This window comes from Athene noctua, chromosome 22, assembly GCF_965140245.1.
Source record: "Athene noctua chromosome 22, bAthNoc1.hap1.1, whole genome shotgun sequence".
NCBI classification, from domain to species: Eukaryota; Metazoa; Chordata; class Aves; order Strigiformes; family Strigidae; genus Athene; species Athene noctua.
Genome location: NC_134058.1, coordinates 2,757,475 through 2,775,688, shown reverse-complemented (window position 1 = coordinate 2,775,688; position 18,214 = coordinate 2,757,475). Strand labels below are relative to the sequence as shown.

General features: G+C 39.4%; 1 protein-coding gene across 1 annotated transcript in view; it reads right to left on the bottom strand.

Moving 5' to 3' along the window:
• Positions 1-18,214, bottom strand: part of SSU72 (SSU72 homolog, RNA polymerase II CTD phosphatase) — a 28,615-nt gene continuing 10,401 nt past the window's right edge. The window contains exons 3-5 of the mRNA XM_074924974.1: positions 3,558-3,697; positions 1,697-1,815; positions 1-626 (exon numbers count right to left, since the gene is read on the bottom strand). Of these exons, the coding sequence (XP_074781075.1) occupies positions 525-626; positions 1,697-1,815; positions 3,558-3,697 (361 nt within the window). The 3' untranslated portion in view covers positions 1-524. The remainder of the gene's footprint in view (positions 627-1,696; positions 1,816-3,557; positions 3,698-18,214) is intronic.

The window sequence follows — 18,214 nt, the reverse complement described above, 5'->3', positions numbered from 1 at the left end:
CTATTTTGAAAACAGACAAACTTACAGGTTTTTCATTTTTATTGGATGCTTCCAACTTTATATCTAATAATATACAGATACTCGTTTTTCATTGTTCCACTCATATCCTCACGTAGTTCAGCCATTCTGTCACATTAAAATAATAATAAAAAAAAAAAAGCACAACTGAAATAAAATAAATTTGTAAGCTGGAAAAATACATTATAAACTTATATTCAAGAAACATTCTCTTTATAATTAAAAACCTACTTGTAATAATTAAAGTAGGATTTAAAGAAAAAACTTGATTTTCATTTTTAAATAGGTGGCCTTTGTGTATACTTTTTAATCATCTCATATGTACAACCCCAAGCAGTATCTCTGCCTACCTGTGACAGAATACCTGAAACGAAACAAAAAGACACTGAAAAGGAGTTTTTAAACAAAAAAAGATCAATATTAATTTTCCAGGAAAATACAGTATAATCAGAACTTTAAACACATGCTTCCCTCATCTGTATTAAGGCCTAAGAGACAAATGTGCTTTAATAAAAGCAGACAGTATGAAGAAAAGTCCTTCCACTTTTCTCTTCAAATTCCTGTAACAGCTCATCTATTTCATTTTCCATGTCTTCTGTGTGCTGTATCTAGAAGAGAAAAAATACTAAGCAACCAGACTCCAAGGATATGATGTAGTTTAGAAAACTGTAATAATTCAATGCTTTTGGCTTACTGTGAAGTCTAAACCAGCAGGCTGTACCAAAGAGTGCAGCACTGGGGGCTTTATTGAGATTCCCAGCATTCCCAAATGTACATGTATCCCGCATCGTGTTTATCTGCATATCCTTCCTTCTCCAACCCACTGATCTGGCACTTAACTAGTACTTTGTTGAGTAGGCAACATCCATCCTCACTAGATAACAAATGGAAGCTTCAGAATAGCTACAAGCACACTGAACAGATGGCTAAAATTTCAAGTCCTTGAACCCTCTTAGGCTTTTTGAATCTGGGAAGGATTTCAGACCAGAGTAGATCACGCAGGCTGGAGTAAAAAAAAAAAAAAAAAAAAAAGAAAAGCCTGTTGCCACACTGGAATCGGTGAACTCATCAACTTGCACACTGTGAAGGACACAGATCCTTCCTCTGTTGTCTTCACTGCTACATCGACTGCTTTGAGTGCAGCTTATTTCAGTCCTACTTCAAGGGTTAGGGCCCCTGAATATGGATGACAGAAGGCACCATTTCTTTCTTCCACATCATACACACAACAGGGTGGTACTATGAAATACACCTACATAGGATGTTTTTCAAGCGTACGGTGATTCAGAATGCAACTCCAGTGTTTGAAACCCACGTATTACAAGTGTTTTTGAAATAGATGTGTTTGCCATAAAGTGTTTTGAGTTTGGGCTCAACATGTGTAATGGTTACGTGCAGGGCTCTGGGATACTGCTTTTCAGGGAAGCTATCAATGCATTGGCTTTGAGCGCACACAGAGTCCACTTTGGAAACCATGAACTCAAGTTACAATTCATCTCTTTGCACAACAGCTCCAAAAATAATCACAAGAATTGGGAAATTTGTGCCTCTTGACGTGGATTTTCCTTAAACAACTTTTGCAATAGGCAGCACCTTCAAGGAGTACTAAGCAAACCCCAACCCCTGGGCAGTCAGCTGGGTCCAAGGTACCCACAGGCAGGGAGCCCTCTCTACTTACACACTGGCAGAGCTCACAGATAAGGAAAGCACCCAGAGTTGCCTCCTCATGGTTATCCTGAATGTCCACATTGATCACATGTACTGGCTGACATGTCTCCTGCTCTCTGGAATTTAAATCTATTTGAAAACAAAACACACGTAACAGCAAAACTTTGGGTGGAATGGTATCATATTTTACACAGAGAGTTCATAACATTTTTAAAAATACATAGACATTGTCCATCTCTGCCTTCCCCAAACATGTTTATTAAATATTGTCTTAAACAACAGTCCCTCTGACTTAAAAAAAGAGTGATGGATTTTGGAAACAAAAGAATTCAGTTTTGTGGAAGGGTCATCACAGTTTATTTGCCCTGGTCAAGAAAAGTTACAGCTCACCTTACTCCGACAGTCTTTATAGACCAAGATCAAGAGTCTCAAAAGTCAAGAGTGATTTTGGGCTTCCTCTCCTGGAGTTTTAAAAAAGCACTGCATATACAACACTCTGAAAATTAAACTGCAAGGCGAACTCCTACAATTTAAGCACTGATAGTCACATTAGAAAATTCTAGCTTTAACGTGTTCCGCTTGTTAACAAGGGGTGAAGGGGGGGAAAAATAGAAACATTCTTTTCCACTCATGTATTATTGTTACGCTTCTCTAACATAACCTTCCTATTACAGTTTTTAAGCTATAAGTTGTTCTCCCCTAACCCCATTCTGCAAGTTCAGTTTGGCAAATCTCCATTTAAAAATATCAGCTTTCACATCTAGAGCCATTCGGTAGCACTCAAGCCTTTCATTGCTCAATTATGAAGGGCGTTACCACGAAGTTAGAGAGATGCACAACTGGAAAATTAGCAAGTGGTTGCTCTTCACCTCCCTTCCTCGGGGTACCTAAAACATTAGAGTGAAAGCTGCTTTCTGTGTGAGACACGCTGAACTTGCTGCAGGTCCACTCAAGTGGCAGTTGTGCTCAGAATTTACCAACACATTTCAGTAACACTTAAATTCAGGACACTAATGGCTCAGCTTGCAGAAGCCCGAATGTATCGTGCTCTGTATTGCTTGTGACGTGACCACGGAGAACTGAAAAGGCAAGGCAACAGCCTTTTAAATTCTGTGCACGATACTAACTCAGCTGGCCGGTCTTTCAATGAAAAGGGAACACTTTAAACCTCACATAAGCCTGTAGCCAGGGTCTCCAGAGAGAGGCAGCGTTCTCAGCCCAACAGAGTCACTGCTGAAACCCCGTGACTTCCAGTGAGTTCCCACCAGGCTTGCTGCACTGTCTCCATGCACAGCCCAAGTCCCAGCTCAGATTCTTTTGGCATATCTCACTTTGACTCATTGAAGGGCAAAGCTGTATCATGCTTGCAGAGCGTTAACCACACTCAAAACCAGTTTCTCCACCTGCACAGGAGGTATTTATTGTGGATAAACTGCTTGGTAGGTCACAGAAAGTCTTCTGCAGTGAAGGGAAGGGAAGCTGCCTAAGGAAGACAGTTGTTTCTCCATCAACCCAGGGTGAAAAAACATCACATAAAACTTGCTAGTTTTCTAGATCCATGAGTGTTTTCCAACCAAACATGCGTTTGAGTTTCTCCAAATGCGTGCTATTTCCTCATGTCAGCCCTTAAAATTGCTATACATACACATTCTCTGTAGCTGCCAGCACCAGCATCTTTTAGAAATAAGTGATGGCTGAATACTTCTCTGGTACATAAAAGTCTACACTAATGGACTGTGAGCTCTTGTCCCTGCTGGTGTTCCAGCAGCAGAAGAGACGGAGATGTTTCCAGATTTGTGAAGGACTTCAGGGAGGAGAGGGGGAAAAAAAGCACTCAAAGTTAACTTGGTTTATCAGTTCAAGGTCCTTACCTTCTACTACTTGATCATAGACTCTTTCTTCACACGTTAGGATCAAATCAAAAACATCTTTGCAGTTCTGGAATCTTTCTGGTCGTGGCTTGATTCTCTTATTTCTGTCCAACATGTGTAAAATCCCATTCTGTGTGTATCTGAAGTTGCTTGAGTTAAGTACCTTTACTTTAAGAAAAGTCATGTTTTTGAGCAAATGACCAGTACAATCATTACTGTATCTTTAAAATAAGATTCTTTGTTTGCAAATATAAAGATAAGTGACCACTAAACAGATCCCTAAGGTGGCAGCACGACACCCATCAGGGTAATTCAAGCAGGTTCTGGTTTCTAGAGATCTATCACTGTCATCAATACAACGGCAGAGACAGCTTTAAGAGGGATTCAGATGAGTTCCTCAGAAGGACAACTTTTCTTGGGCAACTATTTTTATATCCATAATGCTTAGAACACATGGGCTTTGCTGTTTGTGTGAGCAGAATGTCCTACATTCACTTAAGTCAGTGCCCCTCACTCCAGGGGCCTCTATCTTGAAAGTTAATGACGTGGTGTTTCCAGTGACAACTGCACATCTGCGTGAAGTCCCAACTCAGGCCTCAGGTTTATGCAACCAAACTTCCAAAGAAAGTTAAATAAATCACAGAAGCATAATCCCTTAAAAATATCCCAAGATATATAAATGGGAATGAAGAAGAACACTGACTTTATGCCTGTCAGAACTTCAGTCACTGTGTGAAAGGAATCTGTTATGCTGCTTGGTAGCTATATTTATGCTGGTACTGTAACCTTGAGGCTCAAATTTACATCCCGTATTCCCCTTTCAGACAGGACTCACTAACCCCACTGTCTTCTCAGCCTTCGGGGACATGCAATTTCATTATGAGCATACCAGGGTTGACTGTCACATAAATCTGCTCACTTAACTAAACCCAAACTCCTTCTGAAGGCAAAGTTTTATGGGTAAATTAGGAATGCCAGGAAAGGTTTGAAGTAAGAAAGCCTGGAATTTGATGCATCTCGTCCTTGCTTTGAAGCAGCAGTATTTTTAGCCATCTAAGCATATACATTTTAATTTAAAATAAGAGTAACAGTCTATTTTTTGAGATGAGAAGGATTCTGAGAAAAAAAATTTCCATCATTAGTAGCAAGTAAGAGGTCGTCTTGGTTTATTTCCATGTTGAAAAGGTCATATACATACTCAGCAGGTATCTTAGTTCTTTTCAGAGACCAGCACTGATCTTTCATACCGAAAGACCAACAATTTTCAGTCTGCCTTTCTGCAGTTGCCCTCTGGTATCTCAAGTTCTATTGCCCTAGGCAGCCAGATCTGCACCTCCTAAATAGATTAGGAAATAGATTAGAAAGTGTTCTTGAACAGTTTTCAAGCAAATGGCATCCAAAGCTTTTAAGTCTTTCAAGCGTTTAAGCTCTATTAAAAATTAAACCCATCTTTCTACCCATAAGAGTCTGCTTTATATGGAAAATATGTTCAGTTCCCTCATGTTTCTGCATCATTGCTCTTTAGCTACTTGACTAAAGAAAATTTTGATTTTGAATCATGAACTGAATGATACGTTATCACAAATACACACTGTCGATTCTCTCTCAGCCAACTGACTTCTACTGCATTTCTTTTCTTCAGGTCACCCCCAAGCCTTTTACCACTCTTCTCTCCCAAATGATTTCTCCCTATATCACTGATAGCCCAAAGCTATCTCACAAGCAGCTCCTGTACACCAGCACCCACTGCTGCCTCACAGCACCCCTGTAAACTCTCCTTGGGTTTGTTATGCTTGGAAAAAAAAAAAAAAAAAAAAAAAAGATCCACTTCAATGTCGCCATTTCAGACCTCTGGTTATTTGCAAAGCATGGAAGTGACTGCAACAGCCATTTTCAAAATACCCCTAAACATCTGGTTGCATTGCTTTGTTGAGGTTGAAGGTGAGCTCTTTCTGGGCTCTACAGTCCTCATTTCTATATCACGCAGTTCAAGAAAAAAAAAAAATCCACAACCACCCACACACTTTTTTTGGGTTCTTTTTTTTTCCCTTTCTAGGATAAAATGTTGCTGGCATCTGTCCCCTAGCTTTCCTGACTGAGCTTGGAGACAGAATTACGCATATTCAAAAAACCCACACAGTCAAGCTTTCTGCTTCACACGGTTGAGCTTTCTGCTGCCAACTTACAGCTATTTTTTTTCCAAGGGTCCATCTGCCTATAAAAGGAGGCTGAAATAAGCAGTTAAGATTCATGACACTTTCATATGCGGTTGTCTGAATTTTTTCACCTGGAAAGAAACAGCATGCCATCCTTTCAGCAAGCAGAGGGATGTGATCTGCATGATTGTTTTCAGTGCAAAATCATAACCCAGCTTCTGTATGAGCTTAGGCAAATGCAAAGTTATTACAGCTTATTAATGATTTCCACTATACTGCCAGATGTGGAATCATTTAAGTCAGACTTTTTCCTTTCACCAGATTTCAACTCCATGCTCCCTGTCCTATGCATGCCTGCTCATTTTTTTCAGCAATCACTTCTTTGGAAGGTACTCACAGAATTTTTACCTGGCTTTCAGTGCTGCTGTCTGGCCAGAGCTGCCTTCTTAACACTATCATGTTCAGAAAGTCAACAAAACACGCACGCATTTATCTAAAGAGGCCTTCACCTACTACGAGCTATTGGTATAGTAAAGCCATCGCATTTTTACAGTGAGTCCAATTCAGATATCACCTTTATTGGAATAACTATGCTAAACAGATCCACAATATAATGAAATTTATGCTTGACAACTCAGTAATGGGTAGACTTGATATTAAAAAAAAAATGTTGCAGTTCAAGTTGAGTTTTTTCCAACAGACACATCATTGTTGCTTGTTCTTATGGAGATACCTATACCCAGCTATTTCTATTGTCACTGACTCTGCATTCTCTCCATTTACTTAAAGATACCCCATAGTAATGTATTGATGAAGATATACATGTATTTAAAAAAAAAATAGTAAATTATACGTGTGTGTGTGTGTTTAAACCCCTACAGCTTTTATAGTTTCTGCTACCCAAATTTAAATTCCTGTCCTAGACACCAGAAATGCCTTTTACCATCCACCCGATAGGTCTCTGCCCAATCCCCATGGCTAACCACCCCTTACCCCTTTCAGCAGTTTATCAGTGATTTGTTCACTGACAGGACCCAAAAATACTGTCAGCTGTGAGCACTAACTCAAAGATGCCTCCAGCCAAGACACTTCAAACTTTCAAAACCCCTGGCCAATATTATATGGCAAAAGGATGGACACAGGAAGTCATCCAGCGCAACTTAAAAGAAAATATCAATGGTCCACAATAACCTCTTCTAAACCCCTTTCCCCACCCCTCCCAGGCAGTTTAAAAGTTCTAAACCACCAAAATGTTTCTGAGTTTGTCACATTCCCTCCAAAGGCCTCTACTGAAAGCAATTTCAATTAAAGATACTGCATAAACCAGTCTCCCCAAATACTAAGTAATATTCAAAAAAAGTTTTACGGATCTGAAAGGCTATTTGCTGGTTTTACTTCAGTGCAGCAGTGGAAGATGGGTAACTTTAATAGGTCCAGTTCACAAAATATGAGTAAGTCTTGGTAGAAACTGTGAAGAGCTTTTGTTAAAGTGAAACTGGCAGATGAGAGAACATGCACAGAATAACGTAGATAATCCTGAGAAGCAGAAGTGTTTTTTCTCGTTCAATATATTCTCATTATCATCTTCACACATTGATTATGATTAATCCCTTGCTCTCACCTCCACAAACCTGCACTGTATGTCATAAAACCTACGAGGCTAAATTAGTTTTTCCCTACCCCAAAATACTATTTTTCAGTGTCCATATATGCCACTCCCACGTTGTAAAATAACTAACAATCGCATTGCTTTCGCCAAGTGTCCAACTGCCTGTTCTGTTGATTGTGTTTCTTGTGTAGTTGAAGAGAGTGGCCAAGATTTGGTGGTTACTAGACTATAAAATTCAATAAAATGTAGATTGCTGGGTTTGTTAGGAAATTGGATCCTTACAAGCCTAAAAGATATTTGTGGCTATAATTCTGTGAGAACTATTGTTGGAAATTCATTAGGAAAAAAAAAGTCTAGGGGGAAAAAAATGCACGTAGCTTTTTTCAACACAGTCAACCCCTAACACTGTACGATTAATATTTGTCAGAGGTGAGCTGGGTAAAACACATTTAAAAAAAAAAAGTGATGGGCAGACTTAGAACAAGGATGACAAAAATTTCTCCTGCAGATGCTACATGTTATTTATTCCGGTACTATGAAAAGTACCAAAACCCCCCAACACTCAAGCACATGGTCTTGCATATTTACGCTCTCTCCTAATTAGGTTTTCCAGGGTCTGGTCTTTATTTTTGTAACCATTAAAGTTGTACTGAATATGCTCACAGAGTTATATAAAAATCACTAATTGTGCAATTAATTCTTTTTAATGACTCAAAGGTTAGCCGTATCTCCCCATCTATGCCTGTTAATACACTCACTCTGCTGTTCAGCCATATTCAAGAACAGCAGTTGTTCCAAGTTCTATTTCAGAAGCCAACTTTTTAGGAAACTAAAGATGGTCTTCAGAACAACTTGTAAATCTGTCTATGAAGAACTAAAGGGAGTCTAGGCATTCTCTTCTTCACACCAAACAGCAGAATCTAGTAGGAAAGGGACATGGAGTTTCTCTGCAGGGACAGACAGTACCTTTTCCTTTTTTAAGAAAAATAGCTCCTAGATAAAATATGGCATATTCTCTAAAGAGCTACACATAGAGACTGATTTCCCCAACACATCAAGATTAAAGTGGATTGCCAGCATCTGGAAAGATTACTAAATCTGCATTAAAATAATAGCTAAATGCATCAGATTTGACTTCCCATTAACAAGAATTCTACCCCCCCCAATATGAAGTGCTATGGGTCACACCTAACCCAGCCTTACACCTTCTATCACTTCCAGACCTCGACTTTTTATGTTGAATACACTTCTCAAGTAGAAGCGCAAGAGGACAGCAAGAAGAAAGAAAGCCCAGAAATAAGATTACAATAATGTACTGGCTGCAACTTGAGCATTTTTTTTATCACCAAACAAGCTTATAGAAAATTAGGTAAGAAAACCAAGTTTTATTTGCATTAAATAAAGACAGATACTCATTTTAGGGCACAAAGCATACGGCAAGATACAGGGTACAGAAAGCAACTAGTCTGCACAGAGAATATTATGGATTATGTTTAGAGAACCTGTACTTGAGGTTGACAAAAAGTAACAGGTTAGCAAAGAAAAAACAGGAGGTTTTGATAAATCCCAAGATCAGACAGTTAACGGTGGAAAGAGGTATACTGCACAACAGTAAACATATTTGAATCTGTCAGAGTACAAGGTCACTGCTGCTCTTCCCAGAGCAGGAGGGATCAAGAACAGCTATTCACTTCATTGGGAATAAATCTAGTTAATGGTGAGGGTTCTTCCCAGCAACTAGGATGATGGGGCCTCTGCCTACCTTCTCAGCTTTGAGATACAAGACTGCAAAATTCTGAATGAGAAGTTCAGGAAAACGGGATGGGCTAAAACCAGAGTTGGACATAGCCAGATGAGTTCTGTTTCCCACTAAATTATTGTTTTGCAGAGCTCAGTGTCCAACTGCCATCAGAATGTCCTATTAGTTCAGCAGGGAGATGTCAACAGTAGTTCAACCTCAGAGCTTGATATTCAGGAACGGACAGACGGGAACGACCATCACCATAGGCCATCTAAGTTGCATGTTTTTGAAGAAATGCGTAGTTCGGAACTTGTAAGACACCACCTGGATACCAAGCACCACATAAGAAATGCTAGCAAAACTAAATTTCATGCCTCCTTCTTTGCCCTAACACGTTTCAGCACATGATGCTGCATTTTAAGACAAGGGCTTCTTTGTTTACATTTCTTACCACTATTGCTTACAGAGCTGCTTACTGATGGCAATCACTGCACCTAGACAGTTTACTTTCTGCAGTATTTTTCATACCTTAAGAAGAAATTAAGATGAATTCAACCATGCAGGTTTAGAAGGCTGTATGTAAACATCTACATCTAGGGTCATCAAGGTAGAAAGTCTTCCTTGATAGCTGATGAAAAAGAATCTGACATATCTGTACCTTAGCTACTGTTTTAATTCTTCCACCCTCCATGAAAAAAAATCACCTTCCATTCCTCTTGGTGTAAGGGCATCCAAGCAGGTCCCATAAAGATGACTAGTCTGCAGATGACTAAACTTAGATAAGTGTTGCCTTATACAATTTATATACCAGTATATTGACCTATTTAAGTTAAAATCCTGTATGATAAGAGAAAAATGATCTCTTACTGAGCAAAGTATTCAATGTTTCATTTTAACTCCCAGGTGAAACAGTGAAACTCAAGTGATTTGAGCTGAAAGTTTTGGGGTATGTAAATTAATTACAGTCATCCAAAATATGCTAGAGAACAATTTATTAAACATAATCGGGCAAACTACATTTCCTAAAATGTATACATACTTTTTAGGGAAAAATCTTTAAAGTAATGGCTGGCACCCAAAGCTTCTCCATCTTCAAATAAATCTGACATGCTGATTATTCATTTTGGTGCAGCTGTCATCATACTCAAACACTGCAATTCTTCATGAAAAAAAACAGCAGAATACTTCTCACACTAGTATGAATGACATTTGCAGATCCCTTTTCCATGTCATCTTAATTTATTTATTAGTATCAGCATTATAAACAGAAGATACGTTGTGTTAAACCCCACTTGGCAAAATGCCTAGAAACTAGACATTTCCTTAAAGGAAGTGTGTGTGGGGGTGAGACTGCCCAACCTTCTTCCACCTTCACAATCGGTTCCTCTTACAGGGAATAAAAGACTAAAAATGGGCACCAGCACTACAAATTCTACTTTCCAAGCAACTGTGATTATAACTGCAAGAACTGTCTACGTTCCTTACCCAGAGCACAAACTGCCTTTCGTTTTGCAATTGAAATGACGTGGATTTAGTACAAACTAGTTTGCTCACAAGTCTTTTGTGGCACTGTGTAGCTTACAGGCCTAACACTGAGAAGAATATGCCATCCCAGAATGTCACGCACTAGTTTGGGTTAAATTACATTTCTGATAACATTTCTACCTGCATTAATGACTCGCAAAGAATTGACGTGTCACTCGTTTTTCATTGCTAAGGACAACTACATAGAATTACTGAACTACAAGCTGCACAGATAAAATCCAACTGAGTGTGCTCACAGTAACTGGTCCAAATGGAACAACAGGCTAGCTATGCTCGTTTCCTCAAGCCTGATTGAGCCCTAAAGCTGAGAGCTACATACCCACACACCACAGAGAGGGAAAAAATCTTTAGTTTAGCCTAGAGCTCAGGTGCCAGACAATGACTTGTCGGTGCTGAACAGCTAAAACTATATTTGAAGGATGAAACTGGACAGATACAAGCTGTCAAAGGGGAAGAGAATGGAAGCAATGGCAAAGTCCACTGTCAAAGAGCTGGAGAAGGGCTATCAGACATACTGAAGGGGACTACTAGAAAGACAAGGATACCAGAGACAGAACACAAGATGACTTCAGAGAAGTGCTCTGTTTGACTGTGCACTTCATCTGAGTGTGTATTTCAAGGAGTTTTGATTCTGATTGCTGGAATCTACAGTGTCTTGGTCACTCTGCAAGATAGCTCAAAGTAGTGATAAGTCTAGAATGTTACACATATGTAACGAAGGAATACAGAAATCATTATAATCATTATCCAGACGAGTAGGCAAGCAAGAAGGAATCATAAGAGGAGTCGTAAATATCACACATTACTTTTGGATGTTCTTCTCAGGTTTAGAAACAAGCACCAGATTTCAGAGGATGAGCAGCAAATGTCACAGGACTGGGCAGGGGGAAGTACTTTTGAGGTAGCTGTGAGGAGAGAGGTCTGTCAGAAACACATTAGCCACGCCATCTCATGTCTCAGAGAAACAGGGTCTGCAACAACTATTGTCAAATTGGCTTCCATTGTTGTCATCGCTTTGTACTGTCAAACTCAAAGGTCATTTTCAACTAAATAGTTACAGCTGGATAGGGTAACTCAGATAAAGCAAAACACAAGTATTACAAAACGTAAATCAATTAATCCATTTCATTTAACACATTTGGGAAACCTGAGAACACATTCATAAAGGCAGCAGGACCACTTTTAAACAGCAGCATGCAGAGCTGGAAACATGCTGGATGAGGTCTGCAGCAAACATTCCTTAGTGCAACACTACGAACAGGCTGCTGAAGAACAGAGGGATGTGGTTAATCCAGTGCCTGATTAACAACCAATTCTGCAAAGCTTACAGACACACAGCTTGTGTGCCTTGGGTAAACACTTCTCACAGTAAACCCTGCTCACACTGGTCGTCATCATGTCTCTATTCTTGCATTAAATTGTAAAGATCCCGAAGGCTGCCCATTCTGTCACTGGGCAGCAAAGCTAGAAGACTTTCTCACCCCCACCCCAACATATTATCTTCTGAAAATATAGGGGTTTTAATTACTTTTTTTCCTGAAATGAGATCTGTGCTCTGCCAGTTAAGGTATATGGCAGCAAGACAGTCTAAGTTTCTTTCACACATCCTGAAAACAGACTTCAGTTAATTAGTACCACTTCTAATTTTAAGGCTGCTTTCACTACCTTGTCAAAAATAAGTATCCCATAAAGTAGCAGCATCACATTTGAGAAAAGTAAGCATCTAAACGCATCTTTCTACTTACATTAGATTTCCTCTTTTGCTGACTTTCTCTCAGAAGTTTATTGCAGAATTTTTTGGAAAAGAGCTCTCATGTTTACGAATTTCTCAGGGCTGATTGAGGTCTATCTGGGAGATGAAGCCCTTCAGACACTTCTTGCACATACACTAGCAGAGCCCATGAATAAGATCTTCCAACAAGAATTCCATGCCAGCAACCATTCTCTATATTGAGTGGGATTTTATACAGTTGTGTCAGCCAACTTGTTTCTACCGAGATGGAAAGTAAGAGACTGGCACACACCTCTCCTGCCATTCCCATGCTAGACTTGTAATTTGCACTGCTAAATACTTTTTAAAACGTTGGTCCATTGCTGAAACCCTGCTGTATTTACTCTAGTTGAATAAATCTGGCACCTGGATCCCAGGTGTTATACCAGAACTATGTTTGAAAGACATAGAAGGATATACGCCATTCTTCACAAAACACGGTGATCCAAATAATTCTGCCAATGCTCGCAGCACGTGCCTGCACACACTCCTGGGTACTGTAAGAGTGTGACCAGTGTAAAATGGTAACAATGGCCATCTTACTCAGATTTCTCTTACCTTTCACATTTTTCTGATCTTCCTTCTTATCGAGATGCGGGTTACTGATCACTTTTCCAAATGTATCCAAAGCTGCCAAACAAGCTTTCATTTCTATCTGTTAGAAGATTTCAAAACATTCCTTGAAGTAGCTGAAAGATGTTTAATGCTACATGGAGACAGGGCAAGCTACACAGAAATGAGTTTTCAAAATGCTTCATGGAGGCGAGTCACTTAGAAGCCATCTCAGATGTAGACTATCAGAAAAACTCGGCACAGTTCACTCAATTTCTATGATTTGTGCCTTGGGCAGTATTGAGAAATTTTTAAGATCAGAGTCATTAACACAAAAATGATGAAGCATCAACCTGTCACTTGCTCTTCCATACCCAAAAGCTTTATAAGTTCTGTCATACATGAACATAACTTCATTGCTCTAGAGTCAAAAGCACAAAAATTGCTAAAACTATGAAGATTTATTCCTTCCCAGTAAATTACATCAAATTTCTTTCTTCATGGTACTATTTTGCAAAACTATCTTCTATAACTTAAGCTGTTGGTTTTGCTGCAAGTTTCTAGGTGCTTTAGTAAAGGCAGAAGCTATGATTCCACAAGACTCAGACAGAGCTGCTTAACTTGGAGCTTTAGTAAAAAACAGTGCTGGTCAAGAGAATGCTAACTTTGCCTAACTGGAAATAAATGTGACTTAGACCTAAAAGTTCTACCGCTTTAAAAGGTGGCAGACATGACACTAATACTCCATACTCAAAATTTAAGTAGAAAATGCTGCAAGATAAAATGCTCTGGCAAAAAATTCCATCTTTAGTTACAAATACAAGAGCAAAGAACAAGAAGGGGTAACATATATTTGCAAACTTTGTGTAGAAATATGCCTTCAGTCCATCTGTTAAATGTCTTCTCTACCTTCCTGCATATCCAAAAAAACCAGCATAAACATCCCAGAAGTCAGGCAGAGAGGTTTTACTGTCTTGCAACTAATGCTAGTCACTACCTTGAAGATGGAAATCGTTTTGGAATGAATATGAGGAAAAAAACGTATGAGCATCCCTCACACTGGCAGAGGTTTTGCGTTAATCTGAGGTAACCTCTTCTGTTCACTCCTCTCCCCTCATTCAAGTCCAGAATGAACCTGCCAAACAAGGACCAAACATAGCTATGCCCATTTTTATGCTGCAGACTGATCTTGAGTTTTATCAACTACAGATTACAACAGGAGTGAGTAGGATTTACGTCAATACCCAAAGAGTGGAAGCAGCAAATTTTTTTTTACTTACCCTTATATAAAAGTCCCTTACAAAGATGACAGTCTATAAACAAAGAAAACCCATGCTAAGAAGTTAACTATGCAAAGAGCAGACAGAACGAAGGTCTTGCTGCATTTACTGCTAACGCTCCTTAGGAAAGCTTCCCGGATTGTATCACAAGCAACGGGGCCAATGCACTGAGCTGCTTATGCAGCAAAACACATTTAAGCGACGCTAATTGTGCATGGTGCATTCAGGAGGCCAGCAGATGGCAGGGACGTATTTTGGCTAGACATTCAAGTAGCCTTATTTTTAACATCCATTCAAATATGTGAAGTCTCAGATCCAAGTGTCACCTTTACTTCCAAGAATGCTCTTTTAAAGACAATTAAAGATTCAAACATATGTGTTCATTCACAGAGTTCATACGTTTATGACTGAAACACGGTCAATTCAATCACTCAAATTCTAAAGGGATTTTACAAGTTATCAGCCTCAGACAGGGTCCTTTAGTCAGAATTCTTTAGAGCACCTGTGCAGGACTCACCTTGGCTAAGGAAATAAACCTTCCAAAGACTCCCTAGAAGACAGACAGGATGGCAGAGGATGTTTTATACGCTGTAAAAGTATTCAATGTTAGATTGGAGTCTGTAGTTTCTACCATGGCCCAGAAGTTCACATATAGAGGAAGTAATTAAAATATATATCAAACATAATTTTAAATATTTCATTTTTAATGTGAATGAAACCAAGATTAATGGCAGTTTGATTAGAAGCCAAACTAAAAAGTACTGAAAACTGCTGCCTCTGAAAGGCCTGAGATTCTGTGCAGTGTTTTGGTCTAATGATCCTTCATGGAGAAAAAGGGATTGGAATTCAGCTTATGGCTGGAAGCATAGAAATGTGCCTCTCAGCAGGCTGTTTAAATCCAGTTAAAATGCTGCTTTCCATCCTCATCCCTTCCCTCTATTTCTAGGAGTAGTAAAGTACTTTGAAAGACATGTTAAGAAAGAAAAAGACTTGGGCTACACTGCATTCAAAAGAGGTTTTGCCACTGACATGCAGCAGGACATGATTTCAAGCATTTTTAAGCTTTTGCGAGGTCAGGCTTAAAAAAAAAAAAAAAAAAAAAGGAAAAAACCAACCCCTCCAAACACACCTAAAATAAAACATTCCAAAGTGGTCTACAGAGATACAGAACTATCCCATTGACCGCTGGAATGACAGCTCAGCTGACAACTGTGTATCCGTTCAAAAGGCATGAAGAAAACCCAATGAAAACGTAAGATAAATACATGCACGAAGAGCTTACCTGAAGTAGAATTTAATTAAGTTACTCCTCAAGATTGAGCTATATGGCCCCAAAAAGCAGGGTGCAGATGCTCTGCAGATCTCACTTACTCCTCCTGTGCACCCATGCAGCAGTAGCTTCCCCCATTAAGCAACTCAAGGTTGCTTTGTACAGCCGCCAGTGAAGTGGTCCAACACAAACGCTCCACGTATTATGGCAGTTCATTGATCCAGAAATGTCAGGAATTACTACTCAGTTATTATGGATCCTAGAGCTTTGTTATAGGTGGCAGAAGTTTCTGCAACAAACAAACGGTATTCAAAAGAAACTGGGGAACTGGTTTAGAGCAAGATATTCCTGTTACTGCTGACTTCTTCCAACACCTTTTCCCCATCAATGCCTGCACAGCCATCAGCTCAAGCCGTGAATTATCTGGGTATTGGTATCATATGCCATTTTTTGAAAGTAGGAAAACATAACTAAGCAGCAAGATCCAAGATATTATTCGATACTACACCCCTCTCAAGAAAATTTTAAAAGTCTAAGCCCAATGGAAGGAAGGTCTTACATAAATGAACAATTCAAGAGATGAGAAGTGCAGAAAAAAGGTTTGGTTTATGCTCTCAATGAACTGTATCAGAAATTGAAATCCTTACATCTATTCCCTTACTTACCAGACTAAGAAAATGGAATAAAGCCACTATTTATTAACTGGCTTCCCCACATCAGTTTACTCCAATGTTAAGAAGATACATTAGAGCAAACCGAGTATTTCAAAAGCAAAAATTCTCAAGAACCTGGCTACATTAACTCAGGAATTCTAACTAAGACCAAGGCTGTAACAAACCAAGGGTACTATCCTCTTAATATATGATAAGCTGAACTGAGAGAAGGTGGTAGATGTAATCCTAGACTAGCTGCACACTTACAGAATTTTAGTTTATTAGAAGGTGTGTCACAACACATCCTTTTCAGTTTTAGTCCCCGATTTAAGAATATTAATCTCTTCTTGATTCCACCCTTTATACTGAATAGAGAACGACTCCCTACTGACCAGTAAGACAGTCTGACCACGGTCTAACAAGCAATTCTACGTCCCGCCTTGAGCAGAACCTAGCAACACACTCACTGCAACGGATATGCAGTATTTCAGCAGTCAGCTTAGTAATTCTGATGCTGATGCCTCTTTCTACTACAGCTGAGACACTGCAGAAGAAACCGATTCCTTTCTTCCAGTACTAGTGTTAAGGAAGAGCAGAGGACACCTTCTGGAAGAGATGGCTATTAATACTCAAACCATAACTGTCCCATAAAGCTAAGCTTGACTCCAAGACAGGAAATGCAGTTTTTCTACAAGAAAAGCCTGAAGTGATGCCCAAGATTTCAGCACTAAAGGATGCTCCTTCATCACCACCCTACAAAGACACAAAAATTATTCCTCAATACAGCCTCACTTTTTCTAGATGTCCCCTCTCCTCAGCTAGTTCCGATCCTCTTTGTGTTCATTCCTCTTCATGAGCCCAGGAGAAGGTGTCTCAAGTGGGACTGAAAAGTTTTGGGAAAGGCACAGAAGCCAATTTAATTCAACAATACACTTCTGTTCACCTTCCTCATCTTCTGTAGGGAAATAAAGATTTTTTTGTTTTGTTCATCTACACCGTGTGAAGATCTTGTGCATGCCTACACTTGCTCCAAAGCCACCACATTTTCCTCTGCTGGTATTTTACCACAATGCATCCTGACAGTTAACAGAGCGTATCTTAGACAAATGGAAGACTGGGGAAAAAAACAGGGATAAGCACCAGCTATGGGGAGACCATAATGCCACAAATATTTACTGGAGAAGTGTCCTGTAGATGGCAGAAGAAACTGGTTCCACTTAGTTCTGAATGTGAAGGGTACTATTAAAAACTACTAACCACCACCACGTATCAGTGATAGCACAAAAAGAATATCAGCAATAACACAAAAAAGACAGCACATGGCCATCCAGCTTAAATATGGAGTTCAGAGAAAAAAAACTAGATCCCAACCACCTACATTCCTACATTATCGCTGGGGTTTTTTTTTTTACGAGAAAATAATCCTTATGTCTTTGAGTGAGATGTATCAAGCCAGTTCTTCATTTCTGAAACATTTTCCTGTCTAACTGAAGCATACCTTCAGCAACTTGAGGACGTGTTCTGGGCCCCCCACCCCCCATCTTATATCATCATGTAACTATAGAGCTAAAACTGGAATCCTACCTACAGTTAGAGAGCAGGTCAAATTAAGAAGAGGTGATCAAAAAAAGCAGGAAACAGAGCAGAAGGCTAAGCTTGAAGGGTAGAGGTAAGCTGCCTAGAAATCCTAATTAAAAAAACCCATCTATGGAAATCCTTAGGTATCTTCCATCTGAGGGTCACAGATATATCAGTGTTGAAATAATCAATCACAGAGTTAGTTAATATTGGTAAAGGACCCAGGAGCTACTGCTGCAGCATTCTGGTCAAATTTCCATTTGAACAGTTCCTATCCCCGGGCATAAAAGCAACTGCTGTTGCAGATTTAAACTGGCATTTAGAAAGTTTCATCCTAGCCTAGTTTTTTCATTCACTTGAAGGCAAGGCTCACCAGTTTTCCTCTATTTTTGTTTCATCGTTTAAGTCATCACCATATAATTAGAAGTAAGTCCTTAAACCCCTTCACACAGCTGTAAGGGACAAGTAATCCTAGAGGCCTATCTTTGAGATATGTGTAATG